This window comes from Caretta caretta, chromosome 14, assembly GCF_965140235.1.
Source record: "Caretta caretta isolate rCarCar2 chromosome 14, rCarCar1.hap1, whole genome shotgun sequence".
In the NCBI taxonomy this organism is placed as follows: Eukaryota; Metazoa; Chordata; order Testudines; family Cheloniidae; genus Caretta; species Caretta caretta.
The window spans coordinates 41,217,820-41,241,358 of NC_134219.1; the positions used below are offsets into that span (position 1 = coordinate 41,217,820).

The 23,539-nt window shown below is 45.5% G+C and overlaps 2 protein-coding genes across 4 annotated transcripts in view; one reads left to right on the plus strand and one right to left on the minus strand.

Annotated features, from left to right (window-relative positions):
- LOC125621599 (butyrophilin subfamily 1 member A1) overlaps nt 1-23,539 on the plus strand; it is a 655,591-nt gene that overhangs the window by 318,773 nt on the left and 313,279 nt on the right. The gene's annotated exons all lie outside the window — the stretch shown is intronic.
- On the minus strand, nt 605-19,017 carry LOC142069248 (butyrophilin subfamily 1 member A1-like). The gene is made up of 9 exons (XM_075119840.1): nt 18,772-19,017; nt 17,290-17,399; nt 11,550-11,897; nt 6,266-6,550; nt 4,934-5,038; nt 4,283-4,303; nt 4,067-4,087; nt 3,913-3,939; nt 605-2,640 (listed from the first exon to the last, which is right to left on the minus strand). The coding sequence occupies exons 2-9, from the start codon at nt 17,387-17,389 to the stop codon at nt 2,120-2,122; spliced, it is 1,428 nt and encodes a 475-aa protein (XP_074975941.1). The 5' UTR covers nt 17,390-17,399; nt 18,772-19,017; the 3' UTR covers nt 605-2,119.

The following is a 23,539-nucleotide window of genomic DNA, read 5'->3' on the forward strand; positions in this document are numbered from 1 at the left end:
CTGCCGATCTTGCATGTGAGGCCTGATCCTCCCAGCATGGCTACCAGATTGGGTCCCATTGAAACAGCTGTCCAATGAAAGAGGTGGTGGTGCCCACCTTATAACTTCAAGCCCAGTGGTTAAAGCCCTGAGCTGGAATATGGGGAACCCAAGGTCAGTCCCACCTCCCTACCAGGAAGTATTTGAACTGTGTGTCTCCCACCACTCAGATGGGCCTGTTAATCACTGTGACGGGGTCCCCAGACTATGGGACTGCTGAGCCCTCTGTCCCACCAACCTGAGCTTCCCCTCACACTGTGATGCTGATGAGAAGCTACAAACCTCTAGCAGGTGCTGCCCTTACTCTGCCATCCACCGGCAGGGACTCACCCAACCGAGTTACACGAATGCTTTTGCGAGCAACTCATGAACCAACAATAGAGAGGCTCCAGCTGATTCACCCAGCTCCTCAGCCTTGCACCGCAGAACTTTACCATCTTGCACAGAAGCCTGGCCAGTGTCAGTTCATTTCACCCAGTCCGTCCCCCCTTGATGTGGAGAGGACATACACTAGCCTTTGTAAACTGACCTGAGATTTCCCAAGCACTTCAACCAAAACACACTGTTTTAGGTAAAATATAAAAGAGATTTATTAGCTACAGAAAGATTATTTTAAGGGATTATAAGTAGCAAGTGTCGAGATCAAAGTTGGTTTCTCAAGAAATAAAAATAAATTTGCAGTCTGAGTTCTACAAACTAAATAGGATTTCAGTCAAGCAGTGTCTCACCCTGACAGATGGTACAAGCAGGCTACCGATCCTCACTACACAGGCTGGAATTGCTGTCCAGCCCGGGACCCTCTTCCCGCATTCAAAGTCTTTGCTCTTAAAACGTTCCTCCAGGTGTCAAGTTGTTTGGGGGATGTGGGGGTGGGGGGAAAGGAAGAAAAGCCAAGTATTAGGATCCTTCAGCCTCTCCTGTTATAGGTGTTCCACTTGGGATAAATAATGACAGAGTGATGGGAACAGAGGGGTTGGATCCGGGGTCTCCCCCTGCTCAGGTGGGTGCCCCAACCATTGGACTACAGAGACATTCTCTTTCTCTCTCTGTCCCAGTGACTGTTCCATGGTAGACAAACACTTAAATGGATACTGGCCAGAAAGTGAGAATGACTCTGGGGTCCTGTGGTCAGGGAGCCCATCTGAGGGCGGGAGCTCCTGGGGCCAGTCCCCCAGCTCCAGTCGCTCCTTCATTATTTACCCACTGTGAGCCAGCTGCCATAGGGGAGACTGAAGAATCCCACCTTCAGTCTGTACCATAGCTCAGTGGTTACAGCACCCACCTAGAAACTGAGTAACCCCAGTTTAAATCCTTTCTCCTCCTGTAGCAAAGATGGGGGCATTGAACCTGGGTCTCCCACGTCCCAGGCAAGTGTGCTGTCCCTGGCTTAAAGTTATGAGGTGGCCAGCAGCACCAAAACACCCCCCCCCCCGCCCTCCACCCACAGGTTGTGTGCAGCGCAACAGGGGCCTAACTCGTTCCCAGAATAAATGCCTCACGCAGTGGGTTCCCATTCGTGGATTGCTAAGCAGAGGTGGAGGCCCCCCAGCAATGCAGACTTAGGCACTTATCTTTGCGAGAGGGGCAGGGCTTAGGACACTCCCCTGTTGTTCGCATCTCCCATTGGCTAGTTTAGATGGCTCCCCACCTACCATGCCGGCTCTTGTGGATGGTATTGTAAGGTATCTGTCTGTCTCCGTTCATTGTATAGAGAGACTAGGTGCCTAAGTCAGGCTTTGTGGGTCATAGTGTTGTTCTTGTGATGTTCTAGGCACCTAAAGATGACGTGCAGTGACGCCCAGAGTTGCAACATCTAAGTCCCTTCATGGATGCCACCCCTAGTCATTGAAATTAGAAGCTCACAGAAAACAAAGTCACAGCCCTGGCCAAGAGTGGGGTGTCTCCCTTTAGATCCCATCTTTGTGCTGCGGGGAAGGAGGGGGGAGGAGGTTCCAGGGGACACAGAATTAAGAGGCCATCGGACTGGGTGGACAGGATGATGCCAAGATCATAGATGCTTGGGTGTGTGAGGCTAGACAGGCTGATTTCAGGGTCCCCACTGGGATATACCCCCCGTCTCTCAGGGACACAGTTTGAGCTGGCTTTCCATCCCCAGCCAGAGCCAAGGGCGGATTCTCTCCCCAGGGATGGAGCCCGGCGGGAAAGTGAAGATCGGGGCCTCATCTCCAGCATTGATAAATGTCACCTGCCCCTGTTCACAGTCCAGACAAACCCGGATCCTGCTGGGGGCCCGGCTCAGGTCTAGGGGGGTCATAGGGGAGGTGAGAGCCTGGTACTGGCCCTGCCTCTGATCCACAGCCCAGATCCCCTCCTCAGGGCTAAGGCTGATCCCTCCCTTCCTCCTCACAGACTCTCTGGCCACCCCCACAGCCCAGAGTAGCCCCACCCCCACCTCTACCTCCCAGTAATGTCTCCCTGAGGTGAACCCCTCACAGCCCAGCACACAGCGCTCAATGTCAAATCTCTCAGGATTCTTGTGGTGGGGCAGATCCTGCCATGTGTCTGCCCATCTCACACTTTTCCGATCCTTAGACAGGACAAGTTGTGGATGAGCCGTGTCTGGATCCAGCGTCACATTTGCTAGGGGGAGAGAGAATCAGAGCGTTAGGGGCACAGCTCCGCCCTGGGGGAGTGTCTCATCATATCAGTGACAGAATCTGTCCCCGCTGGAGTGTGAACCAGGAAATCTCCTTCCTCCAGGATTTACCCAGCTCTGAATGGGGAGCAGCTCTGAGATCTCAGCATTCACTCCTGAGTTTCACTCCCCAGTCAGAGACAGGTCAGTGACAGAGCATAAAGATTTACTGACCCAGTCCTGAGACAGAATCTTTCCCCTCGTGCACCCATCTATCCCCAGAGTGGGGATTAGAGACCCTGGAATCACAGGGAAGCCCTAGGAGATTTCCCCTCACATCATTCACATGGTCACAACTATCTTTTCTCTGATGTACCCTCCCTCCCTTGTATGTAAAGTCCTGGAGCTTGGACGTCTCTTGTTGACACCAGCCTGACGCCTGCTCCATCCTGCCACAGGTCGGAGATCTGTCCATAGTGACATGATTCCATAGATTCCCTAATTAAAACTCTGTAACTAGTCATCAGGGCCAGACAAAGAGAATTATCATTCTAGACTTTATTTCTAACAGAGAGATTTTTATTTATGAGCAAGGAGCTTCTACAAGAGAAGAGAGTTGGGGTGGAGGGGCTGATATAAATGAATGAATGGAGAACGTGGATGAGATGGTTAAAAACAGCAGAAAGTTGGGATCTGATGGAGAGAACAGAAAGGGGAGATCACTATGAATGGAGAAAAGAAGCACAAGCTGAACACTGATCACAGGGACTCCTTGGTTTGAACTCGTGTGTCTGGTCAGGGCTCTTGTTCCTCTACCTGACACTAGGGCGGGGATCCTAAGAAACAGTAAGTGCTCAGGTTTCAGAGTAGCAGCCGTGTTAGTCTGTATCCGTAAAAAGAAAAGGAGGACTTGTGGCACCTTAGAGACTAACAAATTTATTAGAGCATAAGCTTTTGTGAGCTAGAGCTCCGATGCATCCGATGAAGTGAGCTGTAGCTCACAAAAGCTTATGCTCTAATAAATTTGTTCATCTCTAAGGTGCCACAAGTCCTCCTTTTCTTTTTAGTAAGTGCTCAGTCACTTGGAGCAGGGACGTTTCCAGAGTTATGGGAACAATGTGTAAGCTGGACATGTGAGGATGGTCCATTCCTCTCCCTCCTTTGAACCTCAGCACCCTCCCTTCTTCCACCTGGGAAATATTATAGTTTTCTCCTTGTTTATTTGCACAGCGAAAGGGAGCAGGATCCCTCATTGACTAAATATGATTTTTAATTACCTGCATCACCCAGGGATCTCCTCCACTCTGGAAGCAAACACATAGATAGGGATGAGAATTAAGCCAGACAAATGCAGTATCAATAGGATTCATTATCATAGAAAAGGCTCTATCAGTGACAGACACGAATAATAATTAAAAAAAACACCCTTACCTAGCTCTGTTTGAAGTTTACCTAAATAATAAACAAAAAAAAATGCCACACTCAAGACACGTGTACAGTCCTGGCTTCCTACCCGTTACCGACGTAACAAGTTATGCAATTAGTATTGGTTGTGTCGCTTATGATTTTCAAGTTGACATTGTCACAGTCACTGAAAAATCTTTCATAACATAACATTGGTTCTGCCAGGAGAAAAACTGAACTTACTGATAGTGTTGAGATGTTTCCCTAAAAGAAGAAAACATAAGTACAATTATTAAGAGACATTTTCAGTGACTTCAGATTTCAAAGGATCTTTTCATTATGAGTCCTCAAGTAATAATAATGTTGCCTCTCCACCAAGCTGATGCAGCTCTCCAGGGACTTGCATGTTGGGTTCCCAGTGGAAGAGAAATCAGTGACACAGGGTCTGGGTACCTTCTTAGTGTAATTTGATTATTTACATACATAGACCTGTCCTAGAACACAGATGGTCACAAACAGCACACAGGCAATCAAAAACCCCATAAGGCAGGGATTTTCATAGGAGCCGAGGGGAGTTAAGAGCCAAAGCATATTGAATTCCAATGGGAGTTGGGAACCTAATTACCTCAGGCCCCACGGAAAATCTAGTTAAACTAGTGCAAACCTAGTTTTAGGCTTATCTTAAGATGAATAGGAACAGTTTTAAACTAAACTGAAGTAAGGTCTTCTTAAATTCATATGTGTCCACATAGGAGCTTGCTCTGGCTTAAAAAAAATCCATTTAAATTCACATCTTAAGCTGGTGTAACTTTCTCATGTAGAAAAGTCTAAACTGTCTGTTCTAAGGAGAAATCTCATTCTGATTACACAGCATTTTCCCCTTTGGAGCTTTACCTTTTAATTTGAACAGAAAAAGAGTAAGGCCGACGAACACCAACAAAATCACCAAAGTCACACTCCAACCCACCATCCAGGGAGATGCTCTTGGGAAAAAAGAATCTGAAACACAAAGCCCACCATTAGTTTGAAAACAGTAGTAACCAAAAGTACACTTTTATTGTAGGAAAATGCGTCACATCAGGATTTGCGTCAAATATGTGTGGAAAAATTTGCTCCCTGCAATATAAAAACTGGCAGAAACCAATTTTAAAAAGAGGTTCTGGTCACACTCTTTTGGTAGTACTGAATGATGTATTAAACACTAAATACCACCCTACACCTCATCCCCTCCTCTCTCTCTCCCTCTCTCTAGATGGAGCTAGTCACATCACTTGTTGTTAAACACATTTCCCATTCTAGGGTCTTCTTTTCCTTTGCTCATTACTTTGCCGAACTTTACCATTTGGGGAGAAAATTTCCATGCTGGGTGTCTGCCTCAGGCTGAACTTTTCTTTTTGAAAAGTTTCAGCCAAAATGGTTCCACTATTTCTGAGAATGGGGTTAGGGAACAACACATTGTTCTGATCCTTAAAAAAAGAAAAATCCTATTGATGTCTTTAACGGGCTTTGGATCACGCCCACAGGGTTTTGTTGTTATGGCAACCCCTTTCCCTGTGAAGTTTGCTAAAGGGTGAGAAATCAAACTTCATATTAAAACGTGGACCTTTTAGTGAGTGACACACTCAAATGATTGTTCCCGGGGCTCCAGACTTTCATGGCCCTGCCTTGCTTCTGACCTGCCATGAGCAGAGACTCAACAAATCTCCTCTGTGTTGAAGAGATCACAGCATATCACTTCTCCCTCTGCATATTCACTGGGGCAAGAAGCCTAGTCCTTGATCCATCAATCCACTAGGAAGCAGAAAGTCCAACCAATCAGTAGGGCCCCCAATATATCTTACCACTGCCCTGTGGTGACTGGATGAGAATGAAAATCTAATGTGACTTTAAATATCCATTTCATGTAATATGGGACTACAAACACTAATCATCCTGTTCGAATCACAATAACATACATATATAGTGTTACTGCAGGGCACTTCCATTCATTAACATGTTTGGATTTCTTTTACATTTAACCTTAACCCTGAATCTACTGGGTTTAAAATGCTTGTTTTGGGGAGAACTACAATATCCCTGGAATGCATTTTACTCTAAAGTGTGCTCTCCACCTAAACTTTATCTTAACGTAGCTTTTTGTGAGGGAATATTTTAACTTGTGTATTATTTAACCATCTGATTTCTTCCTGTTGGATATTACAGCGTGGGGTTTTGGTGGTCACTGACCTGATATATAAAATGTTATTGATTCTTTTTCTCGGTTCAGGTGGGTGTTCCTTATGGCACAGGACAAATTCTTGTTTGAATTTTCTGTTATAACAATAGAATTTTTTATTTCAAAGAGACCATGTTGCTCTTCAGATTTGGTTTCAGTTGATGAAGATAAAGGCTGCCCTTTGAGATTTCTCCACAGCGCCTCAGGCTCTGGGTACCATCCGGCCGACTGACACACCACTTGGATCCCTCCATCCTGGTGACCCTCAACAGAGATGCGAGGTGCAGAGCCTGAAGCTAAAATGAATCCATGTTAAATCAGATAAATATACGGCCCAGCATATAAAAGTTTACATTTTCAACAAAAGGATTGAATACACTTTCTTTATGGCTGATATTCATGGAAACATGTCTTCAACGGGACTTGAGCACTTGTTAAACCTTTGCTTAACTGTGCTGCAGTACTGGGGTCTCCGAGGTGGAAGCGAAAGCCTTACAGAATGTTGGAGCGTCTTATCAGCAGTGTTGTCGGTGATGTGAAGGGGGCAAGGAAATCAAGAGATTTTTCCCTTGAGTTCTGATTTTATAATGTTGGAGGCATATTTGTTGTGCTTATGACCTCTGGGTGGCCAATGTGAGGTAGCTATTTGCTCTGAGACGCCTTAATGGTGCTCCGGGGAGTTGTGGCGCACGTGAAGGAGTTTCTCAAGATGGCAGCTCGGTTAGTTGTCACTGTGAACATGTACCAGAATAAAAGATCCCCTTTTTTAGTTCTAATCTCTTTTGGGTCTCCATGTCCACTGAAGGCAGGAGAAGGAATGGGCTTAATCTGCAGCAAGGGAGATTGAGGTTCGATATTAGGAAAAGCTTTCTAACTGGAAGGATAGTTAAACTCCAGAACAGACTTCCAAGGTCGACTGTTGAATCTCCGTCATTGGAGGGGTTTTTTAGACCAGGCTGGACAAACCCCTGTCAGGGACGGTCTAGAGTTACTTGGTCCTGTGTCAGCATAAGGGGGCTGGACTTGAGGACTTCTCAAGACCCCTTCCAGCCCTACAAAGGCGATGAGGATAAAATGAAAACAACAGGCACCAAGTTCTACACACTGCGTGAGTAAGTGAAAACCTCTTTTTTTTAATTGTAAAGAAAAAATGGCTGCATGTGGAAAAAATGAAAGAGCATAATGTATTCCAGGAGGACTGGATTCAGTACTCAGAGACAGACTCTCTCAGTACTTCATCACAAATGATACAGATGATGATAACAAGAAACACGCCATTTTATTGAGCGTTTGTGGAGCAAAAACCTATAAAGAAATCCTTTCGAGGCCTTTTAAATTATTATGGTAATTTTTTTCCCAACTTGACATCTATATTGGCTCCATTACACAAACTGTTATAGAATGGAAGAAATTCCAGTGGGGTCAAAAAATAGCTTTTGCAAAGCAAGGAAATTACTAAAGTCATAAGACTGGCCATACTGGATCAGACCAATAGTCCATTTAGCTCAGTAAACTGTCTTCCAACAGTGGCCAGTGCCAGGTGCTTCAGAGAGAATGCACAGAATAGGTGATCATCAAGTGATAAATCCCCTGTCACCCATTCCCAGATTCTGGCAAACAGAGGCTAGGAACACTTCAGAGCATGGTTTTACATCCCTGCCCATCCAGGCTAATAGCCATTGATGGACCGATCCTCCATGAACTCATCTACTTCTTTTCTGAAGCCTGTTGTAGTCTTGGCCTTTACAACATCCTCTGGCAAAGAGTTCCACGGGTTGACTGTGTGTTGTGTGAAGAAATATTTCCTTTTGTTTGTTTTAAACTGCTGCCTATTAATTTCATTTGGTGACCCCTAGTTCTTGTGTTATGAGAAGGAGTAAATAACTCTCCCTTATTTACTTTCTCCACACCTGTCATGATTATATAGACCTCTATCATATCTCCCCTTAGTCGTCTCTTTTCCAAGCTGAAAAGTCCCAGTCTTATTAATCTCTCCTCATACAGAAGCCGTTCCATACCCCTAATCATTTTGGTTGCCCTTTTCTGAATCTTTTCCAAGTCCAATGTATCTTTTTTGAGATGGGGCAACCACATCTGCATGCAGTATTCAAGATGTGGGCGTACCAGGGATTTATATACAGGCAATATGATATTTTCTGCCTTATTATCTTTCCCTTTCCTAATGATTCCCAACATTCTGTAAGGTTTTTTGACTGCTGCTGCACATCGAGTGGATATTTTCAGAGAACTATCCACCATGACTCCAAGCTCTCTTTCTTGAGTGGTAACAGGTAATTTAGACCCCATCATTTTATATGTATAGTTAGGATTTAGTTCATTATGATAGTCAGAAAGGACTAGTATTGTCTGGTGACACGTCACCATACGAGGTGGGTGCGGTACTAGCCCACCAAATGCCAGCTGAATCTGAGCGTCCCATCAGTTATGCACCAAGGTCACCAGCTCCAGCAGAAAAAAAATACTATTCCCAACTAAAATGAGAAGGGCTAGCTGTGGTTTGTGGGGTAAAGAAGTTCCACTCTTACCTATATGCCAGGCATTTTTTTATACACTCAGACCATTAACCTCTGAAAGGTCTGTATGGTGAGAGCAAACCTGTACCCCAATGGCATCTGCCAGAATCCAGAGATGGACTCGCTTATCAGCTTATGACTATGAGTTTGAGTATAAACCTGGGAAAGCATTCACTAATGTGGATGCTCTGAGTAGATACTGAATAGCCTGGCCAAAGTACCTCAGCCTACAGAAACCCTCCTGCTTATTGCACTGCTGTTCACTTCTCTAGTTGATGCAGCGCAGATAAGAAAGACAGAGAGGGACTGTAGTGGGGTGGCTGCCCCACTCCTATGCTAGATGAGGCTTCAGCAGGCCAGAGAGGCTGCGCAGGTGGGCAGCCAATCAGAGAAGGCCAATCAGAGAACTTTAAAAGTTTTGCTTTCAGAGAGTCATAGATTGTAATGCCAGACAGGACCACTGTGATCATCTGGTCTGACGTTCTACCTAACACAGGCCATAGGGATTCCATTAATTCATTCTGTTTGCCAGAAGCTGGGAATGGGCGACAGGAGATGGATCACTTGATGACTGCCTGTTCTGTTCATTCCTCTGGGGGCCCCTGGCATTGGCCACTGTCGGAAGACAGGACACTGGGCTAGATGGACCTTTCCTCTGACCCAGTAGGGCAATTCTTGTGTTCTAACTGTTTAAGTCCATACGCTGGGATTCAGCTAGAGCACATTTGATAACCACATGTACTGGAGCGGGTGCAGTGTGTCTTGATGCCAATGGAACCGTCACTAAACAAAGATTTTTTTTTTAAATTATTTTAATGCAATTGAGGTGAGGAAATGTGCTCTCTTCACTACTGTCCCAGCCGAGACCAACTGCAGATCAGCTGATACCTGCAGCAAAGAGTGGCATATTTTGGGGGCAAAGTCATCTTTAGGCCTGCCAGAAGCCTGCTGTGGATTTTCAGAGTTTGTTCTGATAACGTTTAACAGCATAAGCAGAACTGCATATGTGTAGTAATCATGTTTGTGAGGAGGAAAAAAAGATAAAAGTAACAAAGCAAGAAAAGAGTGGTTTGAAGTAACCCTAAACCTGTACTGACAGAGGAGGAGAGAACATGGAAATGGGAGACTAATTGTCAAGGCTAATTCCCACTCTGGCACTTCGAGTGCAGAGGGTGGGGGCCCGCAATGACTCTAAAAATTAATACTTGCCACTTCAGGCTTGTACTATTTCAAAGGTTACAACATTTCTCTGACCTTGGATTGGTAGATGCTGCCACCACCCAAGTGCAGAACCCCTGTGAGAGCCCAGGAAGGCGCACTTGGGAATTCCTTCCTGTAGGGTACCCTTAAGCCCTTTCTCACACACACACACCTGCCCCCGGGAACAGCTGAGAAAGAAAAAAATAAAAAATCAGCTGTTGCCATCAGCTAATTAAAAAAAAGTGCACAAACCTCTTAAGACACAAAAATCCAATCCTGTTCTTAACGGTAAATATTATTTTAAAAAAAGAGACAAAATACATCTGGGAACTCAGGCTATTGCTAGATTTTAAAAGAGCAACTACAAGGATTAAGCACCAAGAATAGCTTTCTTGAGGTCCAGCTTAAAGGTTACAAGCAAAACAAAAGCACCTGGGGTTGGCACAGGGGAATCCACAAGCCATAAAGAAATAAAAGGGATAAACCTAATCACGTCTTCCTAGACATTTCCTGCTCTACTTACGTATCTGGGGTTTCAAATGAGTAGTTTCTAGGTATGATACTGATTTTCATACCTGGCCCAAGCTTCTTACAGCATAGCTGCTGCCCTGTCCGCCTCTCCCTGGGAGAGCAACGACAGACAGACAAAAGGGGAGTCTCTTCTCCATATTAAAAAGTTCTAGCCTTCCCATTGGCTCTTTTGTCCAGGTGCCCACTCACTTCCTGTTACCTACGCATAGCAGTGAGACTTTTTAACCCTTTACAGGTAGAGCAATTAGAGAACAGCTACTAAAAGGGATTTTATAGCGATTGGCTGGCTGGGTGTCCATAAAAGGGAGCTACCGCCCCCCCCCCACCCCATTTATCACACTGATACATACATATAATATAACCAAGTTATAAATAAGCTTGGTTAATAAAGGGAGGTTGAAGCTGTATTGTCCATTGTCGGAGGTGACTGACGGGATCATCCCAATGAGCTTCCAGCCTGTGAATAACTGATTGCTACTTGCTGAGTGTTTTGCCTTAAAGATTTGTTAGACCCACCTGCTGAGTAAGTGAATCTCAATCCAACAACATGAACTGTTTAACTGAAAATGTTTTAGTATGAACAGATAAATTTAAGGATAATGACATAGAAAAATCTTGCCTCTCTCTCTGGCCCAATGACTTTTCTACTATTTATAAATATTTAAATAGTCATTGGGCCAGAGAGAGAAAAAGAGACTGTAGTCCAGTGGTTGGGGTACAGCCATGGGAGGTGGGAAAACCCCAGTCCAGACCCCCTCTTCCAATGGTTTGTCCAGATTGGATAAATAATCAAAGATTAATTAGAGCAGGAGGACTAGCCCTTGGGTCTCCCACCTACCAGGTGGGTACCCTAACCACTGGACTACAGAGAGTCTCTCTCTCGCGCCTAATGACTATTTAATTTAATGATTACTTTGAGGATCTCAGGGGCACCTAAATTTTGGACTGAAGTGGGGAGTTAGGTGCCCAAGTGCTTTTTTGGGTCTGGGTCTAAGAGCCATCTAAAAAGAGACAGACACATGTTACTAACCTGCTACCTTCAATTCCAATACAGCTTCTTCATGAAAGACACCATCTTGAACAAAACAGCGGTACTGTCCTTCATCAGAAAGTCTGATATTGACAATTCCCAAGGCAACGTTCCCATCCACAATGCCAGCTTTCAAAAGCTCTGTCCTTCCATGATATTCTGGCATCTGCTGCCCATACTCATCCTTCCCATGCTGATACAGGTGCACAAACGAAGTGAACTCAGATCGGAACCATCTCACTTCCATGTTCTCAGCGCTCATCTTGGGGGACAAGTGACAGGGTAAAATAATGTCCTCACCCATGATGGCTGTGACAGGGTGATCAGGTCCAATCACTGTGAACCGGGCTGTAAAACGCACCAGGGCACAGAAAAGATAAAATAAATATATTAAATATTCTGTGCATCTATTGCAGTGCTCTGTCATTGAATAGGATGTGTCCTGAATTTATATATATGAATTTTACAACAAACAATGCATTTGGATAACCATAATTTGTATATCCATAATTTATATGAGTTTAAATCAGTGGTTCTTAACCTGGGGTGCACACACCCCCTGGGGGTGCGAGATGCCCTTTCTGGGGGTGCGAGACATGCCAGATTTTTTTAGAAGGTAAATCATCGAAAACACAAATTAGGCACAGGCACGTAAGTACAACTACTTTGTTTCATCACCTATGTATTTATTAACGATCACTGTAATATACAAACAGAAAATCTATTTTCAAGTTTTTAAGCTAATGGTAGTGAAATTATCTCGCTACAAAATACAGTGTACCGCCACGCTGGGGGGTGTTTCTTGACACACGCACAGATGATGATGTGGCAGCTTTGTTTGAATTCAGTTAGCCGCTGTTAGCGCGCCGGTTACAGTTTACTTCCACAGCAAAACTCCAACATCTCTGGGTCGTACTTGTGGATTTGTGTGTGCCCACTGTACTATTTGTGGTGAGTAATAACATAAAACTACTTTACATATATTTAATATGCATTTAAAAGTGTATAGGCCCCCCATCTCCATTTATATATTTTTTCATTTCAGTAACCCTTGCCATGTTGAAGAAACGCAAACGGAATGATGACTATGTTCGTTACGGGTTCACTTGTACGACAGAGAAGGATGGAAATCAACGACCGCAATGTGTACTGTGCAGCTCGTTATTTTCAAATGCCAATCTCAAACCATCGAAGCTGTCTGAACATTTCAACAAACAGCATGGTGGTGAAGCTGCTGGACATGACATTGACACCCCGAAGTCTACAAGGGCACGATTTGAACATAGCGGAACCTTGAGGACGTTTGGGTTTGTGTCACTTGAGAAGCCCTTGTTACAAGCATTCGATCAAGTGGCATATTTGCGTGCCAAGGAAAAGAAGCCCCCTACAGTAGCTGAGGAATTAGTGAAACTTTGTGCATTGGGAATGACAAAAATAGTATTGGGACGAGATGCACAAAAGAAGCTTCAACAGGTGCCCTTGTCAAATGACGTGATCCGTTCTAGAATTCATGCAATGAGCCAGGATATCTTGCAGCAAGTTCTAGAAGATATCAAAGCCAGTCCTCTTAAAGTGGGTATTCAGCTTGATGAGTCAACTGACGTTGATGGCTGCAGTCAGCTGTTGGTGTTCGAGCAGTACGTAAAGGAGAAAGAAATCTTAGAAGAATTCTTGTTCTGTGAACCATTGCAATTAACTACGAAAGGAATTGATGTGTTCAGTCTCGTCAAAGACTTCTTTTTGAAGCATAAGATAATGTTTGACGTGTGTGCATCAATTTGCACCGATGGTGCCTCTGCCATGCTAGGAAAAAATTCAGGATTTGTCGCCTACGTAAAGAAAGAAGTACCTCGTATCATGATCACACATTGTATGTTGCACCGTCGTGCCCTTGCCGCAAAGACTTTGCCTACAGAATTGAAGGATACTTTGTCCACTGCGGTGAGCGCAGTAAACTTCAGAGGACGTACTCTAAATCATCGCCTCTTCCATGCTTTTTGCGAAGAAATTGGGGCCGAGCACACTGTCCTTTTCCATACAGAAGTGAGGTGGCTTTCCTGTGGCAGAATGCTTACTCGTATTTTTGAAATGTGCGAAGAAATAAGTCTCTTTTAATCAAAGCAGAAATTTAATTGGTGACTTTGAAAATAGAGAGTTTATCCTTTGCCTAGCGTACATGGCAGATGTATTCACACACCTAAATGAACTCAACACATCTATGCAAGGAACTGGGATGAACACGGTAATGACCAGAGAGAAGTTATCTGTTTTTATTCAGAAACTTCCAGTTTGGATAAAGCCTGTTGAGAAGAAATTTCACTAACTTTCCTTTTCTTGAAGAAATAGTTGTTTCGGAAAATGAAGGAATGACCATCGCAACTGAAGTGACAAAGCATTTGCAACAGCTGAGTGACTCTTTCTAAGGATATTTTTCCACTGGAGATCTTGATGTGGCAAAGAAATGGATACTGGATCCATTTCTATTTAACCTGGATTCCATCAACGCTAGCGATTTCACGAAAGATGATCTCATTGAATTACGAGCCAATGGTCGAATCCGAATAGAGTTTGAGACAATGAAGCTTGAGAATTTCTGGTGTGCTAAACTAGCACCATTTCCACAACTGGCAAAGACAGCGCTGGAGATCCTTGTGCCATTTGTGACTACATACGTGTGTGTGTGTGTGTGTGTGTGTGTGTGTGTGTGTGTGTGAGAGAGAGAGAGGATTTTCATCACTCTTACACATCAAAACAAAGGCCAGAAACCACCTAAATGTGAGTGATGACATGCGTGTGGCTACTTCAAAAAACGTTCCTCGTTTCTTGAACATCATTGAACAAAAGCAACAGCAGAAGAGTCACTGAGCCGGTAAACTTTAAAATAAAACGTGTGTAATTTTTCATGTATTCTTAAGTTTACTGCGAAATTAAAATAAATATAATTATTTCTCTTTCATTCTATAGTTATGACATATCTAGGTTTAAAGAACTGACCTACTTCAACGATTTTTGATAAGGGGTGCGAGAACATATTTTGAGAACCAAAGGGGTGCAGGCTGCAGTAAAAGTTAAGAACCACTGGTTTAAATGGAAGCTGAAATATGTTTTGCCATTACCCTTACAAGCGGCTCCTGACAATTTAACTTGCATAGCATTAGCAAACATTTCAAATCACTGCTTTCTGTTGGAGATCGTTTTAAAGTTTTTTGACTGTTCTAAAAATATTTAAACTAATTTAAAGAACATTATTAGGGTACCATTCAGGAAATAATTTTTCTTCAGGAAGGGAGCGAAAACACATGTTTAATTTTAAGGAGATGCTTAAATGCTTTACTGAGTTAAGGCCTTAGGTTGCCAAATAAAGCACTGAATGTGTTAGGAACCGACAGATTTAATGTTGCTGCTTTATTTCTCTCCACTTGTGTGTACGATGCAGTCTTCAGTTACGTGATCTTACTAGCCTTGCCCCAGAACCCCCGCTTCATTCAGAGCCTGTTCAACTGGCATCCATGGAGAGGAAGAGGAGAAGGTTTCCTACAGCCAACCACTTGCTTGACTTGCTGCTCACAGGGCGTACTTTTCACTTGAGCTCTGTGAACTCAGCTGGGGTGTTTGAGCTAATACTTTCCCTCCTCTCTCTGTTTTTAATTTTAAGTATCCTCACACCTTCTTGTCAACGGTCTAAATGGGCCACCTTGATTATCACGACAAAAGTTGTTTTTTTTCTCCTGCTGATAATAGGCCCTCTTAATGAATTAGCCTCTTACAGTTTGTATGGCAACTTCCACCTTCTCTGTGTGTCTATATGTATGTGTGTGTCTATATGTGTGTGTGTGTGTGTGTGTCTATATATATATATAAAAATCTTCTTACAATATGTTCCATTCTATGCATCCGATGAAGTGAGCTGTAGCCCACAAATTATTTATGGTCTAATAAATTTGTTAGTCTCTAAGGTGCCACAAGTCCTCCTGTTCTTTCTTCATCCACCCAAGGAGAAGGATGTGCAGGAGGCCTTGTCCCATCGCTTGGAAAGCTGGAAGAGGGAAACAATGTAGCTGACATGAAGATCCCCAGGGGTTACCTCCTGGGTCCACCCTGACAGACACTTTGAATGGGCAGATCTTTATAACGCTGTCACTCTTAGGATTAAGAGGGTAACTCATTTGTGTATATGTTCACTTCTTTTAACCTGTAAATAATTTCTTTTTCTTAGCTAATAAGCCTTTTGATAGCTTATTACAGGATTGGCTTCAGGCATTGTCTTTGGCGTAAGATCTAGGGTACCAATTCATCTGGGGTAAGTGACTGGTCTCTTGGGACTGGAAGCAAACAGTGCATGATTTATGGTGTAAGTGACCTTTTATCACGAAGTCCAGTTTGTCTGGGTGACAAGATAGGCTGGAGAGTCTGAGGGGACTGTCTGTGACTCCATGGTAAGACTGGTATAGTGACCCAGGAGTTTACATTTATTACTGGCTTGGTGAAATCTAATTACAGACCATACCGCCAGCTTGGGTCGTCTGCCTTGTTTGACAGTCTGCCCTGAGGAAGGCACTCATGGCCGTGAGTCACTCCAGAAGCATGACAGTGGCTGAAGAGTTATTAATCCTGAAGTCAGGGGGAGACATTTTAATGTTACCTCATTTCAACCTCATCAGCTAGTCAAATTTTGGAGCCTCGGGGATGTTCCTGTGGGATGTACGCCAGATCTACACTACAGAGTTAGGCCGATTCAGGGCAGCCTTAGGCTAACTTAACTATGGAAGTGCTACACTTACATTTTGTACCTTCTGAGATAACTACCCGCTAGACTGACTTAATAACTCCACCTCCCCAAGCGGCATAGAGTCAAGGTTGACGTAGTTGGGTCAACGCGATGTCAGTGTGGACACTGCATTGCCTACATTGACTGTTTCCAGCTCTCAGGAGCCTTCTTACAATGCCCTACACTGACAGTCCAGTCGATACAAGCACTCCTGGTGAGGATGCTCACCGCCGATACAAGGAGCAAAGCGTAGACACGCACAAGTATGCCGATGTACGTTAGGTCGATGTAATTTCGTAGTGTAGACATGCCTCAACAAATTGGCATAGCCTGGTATTCTCTTTGATGCAATCTCGTTTATTGAAAAGGAATGTACCAAGTCCTGCTTTTCCAAGTGCAGGAGGAACCAAGAACACATGGAACAGTTTCGTAGCTTACACTCCCAACCTTCCCTAACCAACAGACCCAGAAGTTCTCTCTCTCGAGCTTTTCCCAGGGTCGCACTGTGCTCACAGGCTCCTGCTTGGCTTCCTTGCTTGCTTGTCTCCACCTCTCTCTCCTTGTCTGTTCTCAGTTCTGTGTGTTCATGCTCTCACACCCACATTTGGTCAAAATACCCAGAGGATTCCTCCCTGCCCATGTCCTTTCACCCTTCACATCATTGGTGCTAGTCTCTGGGCAGACTCTATTAAGCCTTGTTTTAGGTGTGGCCCCTTTTATTGCCTCTTACAACTGTCTTAAGTGAAAGGGTGCATTCACACGTCAGTTTGAATAAGATTTTAACTCAACCCATAACAAAGTTTCACCCAGCTCATAACAATTGTTATTTATATTTTCTTGGTGTTGATACACTTGGGGATTTGTGCTAATTTTTGTTCACTTTGGAATAAACTAGTGAAACAGAGAAATTTTATAAATCAAAACAAATAAATCAATACTCTAAGAAGCAGCAGAAGCCATGGACATTCCTACCTGATTCCAGCTTGTGAACATAAAACGTAATGAAGAAAATGATAAAATCGGGGAGAAGGGTTCTGGCTCTGGAGCTGTGGCAGATTGAGAGAACTTTCATCTCACTGTTACTTATCCAGATGGCAAGAGAAAAGAGAGAAAACAAACAGTGTATTGAATGTAACATAGTTGCAATGATTTAAGACAAAAATGATAGCATAATCCTAACCAGCAAACCATACCCTTGTTTTAGACACTTTATTTGATCCCTTTATACAAGATTTGGTGCCACTACAGGACCTTGGTTGTAACAATGATCTATACAGTCCCAGTTCATGTCAATAACATCACAGCAGGTTAGACCAGTGGTGGGCAACCTGCGGGCCACACGTGGCCTGTCAGGCTAATCCACTGGTGGGCTGCCAGTTTGTTTACATTTGCACGGCCGCCTGCAGCTCCCAGTGGCCGCAGTTAAAAAATGTTTAAACAAAATGATGTTTTCATTAGAAAATGAATTTAAAAAAAACATTAAAAATGAATTTTCCTATGATTGGAATGTTTCTAATTTTTCAGTGAAATGATGCTAAATGAGAATATATAGTTCAAGTTGATTCAAAAAAGAAATTCTAATCAACTTGATCAAAACAATTTATTGACCCCTCCCCTATTCTTGCTAAAAGAAGAGTAACAATGATTGAAAAAAAAAATTTGTTTCAATAATATTTGATTAAAAATGAAAAAGTCTATAAAATATTAAACAAAACAAAAGTGAATTATTGTTGTAAATGTGTTTTAAAATTATTTTTTTACTACCTTTAGTCCTCTAGATTTCCTCAGAAAATCTCCCCTCCACACCCTTCACACAGTAGGAGATGATCTGTCAACCGCTGTGTAAATATGCCTCTTTCTAAATTATGTCATGAAGCCCTTATTCAGCAGCACACTTGAGCTCATGGTCTGCTTTAGGCACATGCTTAATCCCCCTCACTTCAGAAGGAGAACAGGATGCAAGTTTCTGTCTTGACTGATTGTGGAAATACTTTCAAGGGAAAAAAGGAAAATGATCAGAAACAGCAGGATTCAGCCCCACAGGCAGAGGTAGAAACTGTCACGTAAAGAGGCAGAAGGACAGAACAGCCGGGAGTGTGGCACAGTGAAGCTCGTCCGGTATTCTCAGTACAGGAAGTTACTTGTTACAAATCTCCCTGGGACGTCACTGAGAACAAGGTCGGGCCCAGGGTTCTTGAATGAAACGTACCCGCAAAAGAAACAAATTTCGAACCCAACCTGCCGCGCAAATCCCGAGTTACGCCGCTAGGACAAGAGTCTGAAAGGCATCGGAGTGTCAATCACTGTGAACCTACTTGTACTGTAGTGTTTCCATAACGTGTAAATCAAATTACACAGGGTTATTTAATCTTTGTGTTAGTAACAATCTGGCCAGGCAATGAGCAGTCCACATGAGGGGATATAAGCAATCATTTTGAAGCAAAATTAACCTACCTGATTGGTCCTTCTGGAGAAATTGTACAATCTCCAGGGTGGGATCAGACTCCGTGGGGTTTGTTGCGATGATTTCCACTGTCGGTGACTCTTTCAGTCGATCCCATTGCAGGGCTGATTCCCTGGCTACCAAATCGCTGCAGTTTCCCCAGGTTTTCCTCGCCCTTCGGGGAAGAAATCTCTGGGCTCCAAGCAGAGCCCGGGGCTTCCCTCTGGCAGCGCTGCCCGAAATTGAAAGCGAAAGTCAAGTCACCCAGGCGGTCACTTGACGAGATTAAATTTTCTCTTAAAGAAACAGCCACCGCCCAGCTGAGCTGGAAGGGCCCTGCCAAGCCAGCAGCCTCCAGCATTCAGGGGGGCCAAGATACCCAGAGCCATGGCAGTTCCCTGCAATCCTCTGCCGAAGGTTTCTAGGGAGGGCTGCTTTATTTCTGCCACCCTGGCAGGACCCTTTCCCGCACCCCTCAGGGTAACTGAGTTCAGCAGCCCCCTTGCAGCGCACAAGCCAGCCGCGTCCAGAGCCGGGCGGGTTCCGGGTGCCGGAAGCAGCTGTCTCTGCCTTTGTTTGTTAGTTTGTTTTGGCCATTCCATTTACTCTAGTTCATAGAAAAGCAGGAAGAACACTCTCTTCAGTGTCATTCCCGGATTCAGATCACTTGGGACACCAGATTGCTTGAGTCTGCTGGGACAGACCCTTCCACCTCAGCAGGACTGGAGCTGTTTCCTTCCGAGAAGACTCGAAGGACACGGCTACACTGGCAGATGTAGAGCGCTGGGAGTTAAACCAGCCTTCGGAGAGCGCGGCAGGGAAAGCGCTGCAGTGTGTTCACACGGTCAGCTCCAAGCGCACTGGGTGTAGCCACATTTGCGGCACTTGCAGTGGCATTGGGAGCGGTGCATTATGGGCAGCTATCCCACAGAGCACCTCTTCCCATTCTGGGGCTTGTGGGAAGGGGGCATGCGGTGTGGGGCATTCTGGGTCCTGTCCCAACGCTCCATGATGCATCAGTTCACATCCCAGCAATCCCTGTGCTTCTGTCCACATTTCGTGCCATCTTTCAACATTTCTTGTACTGCACGCTCTGTCTACCCTTTCAGTCAACGGGAATGGAGCCTGAACTGCTGAGGAATGCCAATTTGAATGCTGCCTCTGCGACCTGCTGTTTCTACAATGAGCTGGCCCCAACACTGGGGGGAAGTCGAAATGCCCATTGTGATCCTTGGAGACCCCGCTTTTCCTTTAATGCCGTGGCTCGTGAAACCCTACACAGGGAGCCTTGAAAGCAGCAAGGAGCGGTTCAACAACAGGCTGAGTTGGTGCAGAATGACTCTGGAGTGTGCTTTTGGCAGTGTAAAGGGCCGCTGGTGCTGCCTGTATGGGAAGCTGGACCTGGTCGATGACAGCATCCCCGCGGTTATGTCCGCGTGCTGTAGCCTCCATAATATTTGTGAAGGGAAGGGTGAAAGATTCACTCAGGCATGGAACTCGGAGGTTCAACACCTGGAGGCTGAATTTGAACAGCCAGAGAGCAGGGCTATTAGAGGGGCCCAGCGCAGGGCTGCAAGGATTAGGGATTTTGAGGAAGCAATTTGAGGCTGAAAGCCACCAGTAATGTTTGGTGCCCTGTACAAGAGTGAAGTGCAGTGGTTCCAATGTTAGTAGGAATCTGTGCTTGCGACACTGACTTGCAGTGCCTGTTGCTTTCATGGGCTAAGGTATCTTTTACTTAATGCAATAATAAAGAATGTTTTCAAAGCCAAAAAAAGCCATTTATTGAAAATAAAATTCAGTTATTGAAAAGGAACACAATTGCTTGGGAAACAGAAAGGACAAGGGAGTGGGGTGGGGAATGGTTCAATCACAGATTGCGTATGTCCTGTTCTCATACTCAGTCTTCCTGTCTGGAGTGCTGTGCAATGAGTGTTGCACTTCTGGCTGGCTAAAATGCATGGTGATGTGGGTTGAGTGCAGTGGGTAAGGGTTGTAGTTTGCAAGGCTGGGTGGTGTGGTGAAGCTACAGGTGTTGAAGGCACCTGGGGCCGATAAGAAAAGACAGCTACATTTTCCGTAACTGGTGCTCTTCGAGATGTGTTCTTCATGTCTATTCCACAATAGGTGTGTGTGCTTGCCACGTGCACTGGTGCTGGAAGTGTTTCCCCTAGCAGTACCCATAAGGGGAGCACCCCTGCGACCCCTGGAGTGCTGCTTCCATGGCGCGGTATAGGGGGAGCTGCGTGCTCCCCCCACCCTCAGTTCCTTCTTGCCAGACATCTCCGACAGAGGGGAAGGAGGGCAGGATGTGGAATAGACATGAGCAACACATCTCGAAGAACACCAGTTACGGAAAAGGTAACTGTCTTTTCTTCTTCAAGTGATTGCTTCTGTGTATTCCACAATAGGTGATTCCAAGCTATATCTGTTGGAGGTGGGTAGGAGTTCACAGATTCCCGGGATGGAATACGGCCCTGCCGAACCCGGCGTCATCCCTGGTTTGGGAGACAATTGCATAGGGCGAGGTAAACATGTGAACTAAAGACCAAGTAGTGGCCCTACAAATGTCCTGGATAGGGACGTGAGCCAGGAAGGCAGCCGATGAGGCCTGGGCCCAAGTCGAGTATGCCTTCACAATCGGTGGTGGAGGAACACTGGCCAGATCAAAACAGGTGTGAATGCACGAGGTGATCCAATGGGAGAGGCGCTGGGTGGAAATTGACCGACCCCTTATGCACTCAGCCGAGGCAACAAACAGTTGAGATGACTTTCTGAACGGCTTAGTCTGTTCCAGGTAGAAGTCCAGTGCCCTAAGCACGTCAAGCATGTGGAGCAGTGTTCCTCATTGGACGAGTGAGGGCAGAGGACAGGCAGGAAAATGTCCTGGCCCATGTGATAGGCGGAGACCACCTTAGGGGGTGTGGGTGAAGCAGAACCTTATCCTTATGGAAAACTATGTACAGGGGTTCGGAGGTCAGAGCCCTGAGCCCCGCCTGTCTGACGTGATAGCAACCAGGAAGGCCACCTTCCATGAGAGGTGAGACCAAGAGCACGTGGCCAGAGGTTCAAACGGGGGCCCCGTGAGATGGGATAACACCAAGTTCGGGTCCCACTGTGGGACAGGGGGCCTAGCATATGGAAAAAGATGGTCCAATCCCTTAAGGAAACATCCAGTCGTAGCATGGGAGAACACCATGTGTCCCTGCACTGGAGGATGGAAGGCCGATATGGCCGCCAGGTGCACCTTGACTGATGAGGGTGCCAGGCCCTAGGTTGTCTAGGATAAGCTGGATTGGGGCGGCCACTGGGGAAACACCCTGCTCACCAGCCCATCTAGAGAACCTGGACCACTTCACCAAGTAGGTGCGGCGTGTGGAGGGCTGTCTGCTTTCCAGGAGGATGCACTGGACCCGCTCCGAACATGTCCGCTCCTTCCCGCCTAGCCACTGAGCAGACACACCGTGAGGTGGAGAGCCGCTAGGTTGGGATGGAGGAGATGGCCCCGGTCCTGGGAGATCAGGTCCGGGCGGAGCAGCAGTGGCCTCAGCATGGCCAGTGTCAGGCCCATGAGGGTCCCGTACCAATGCTGCTGGGGCCATGCTGGGGCAATTAGAGGACCCGTGCCTTGTCCATTTTTACTTTCTCCAGGACCCTGCTGATGAGAGGGAATGTGAGGAAGGCATAGAGAAGCTGATCTGACCAGGACAGGAGGAGGGCATCTGAGATAGCGCCCCGTCCCAGACCCCCCCAGAACAGAACCGGGGGCAATGCCTGTTCTGCGTCGTCACGAACAGGTCCACCTGGGGTGTTCCCCACGCTTGGAAGAGCTGGTGAGCCACTTCTGGGTGGAGAGACCACTCATGTTGGGAGGAGAAGTCCCTGCTCAAATGATCAGCTCGCGTGTTGCGGACACCCGGCAGGTGGAAGGCCCTCTGGGAGATGTCATGGGCTATGCAGAAGTCCCATAGTCTGAGGTATAAACTGTTCAGGAAGGACAGGTATGGGATGAAAGGTGGAGGAGTTTCACTGAATGTAAGAGAGCAGTATGATTCCTCAGAGCTCCAGTATGAAACTGGAGAAAAGCCTGTTGAGAGTCTTTGGGTTAAGTTTAGAGGCAAGCACAACAAGGATGATGTCGTGGTGGGTATGTGCTATAGACCTCCAGATCAGAAGAATGAGATAAACAAGGCTTTCTTCGGACAACTAGCTGAAATCTCCAAATCACAGGCCCTGGTTCTAATGGGGGACTTCAATCACCCTGACATCTACTGGGAGAGGAATACAGCAGTGCATAGACAATCCAGGAAGTTTTTGGAGAGTGTTGGGGACAACCTCCTGGTACAAGTGCTGGAGGAACCGACTAGGGGCCATGCTCCTCTACAGCTTACAAACCGGGAAGAATTGGTAGGGGAAGTAGAAGTGGGTGGCAACCTGGGCAGCAGTGACCATGAGATGGTTGAGTTCAGGATCCTGAAAAAAGGAAGAAAGGAGAGTAGCAAAATACGGACCCTAACCTTCAGAAAAGCAGACTTACACTCCCTTAGGGAACTGATGGGCAGGATCCCCTGGGAGGCTAATATGAGGGGGCAAGGAGTCTAGGAGAGCTGGCTGTATTTTAAAGATGTCTTATTAAGTGCCCAGGAACAAACCATCCCAAAGTACAGAAAGAATAGCAAATATGGCAGGCGACTAGCTTGACTTAACAGTGAAATCTTCAGTGATCTTAAATTCAAAAAGGAAGCTGACAAGAAGTGGAAATTTGGACCGATGACTAGG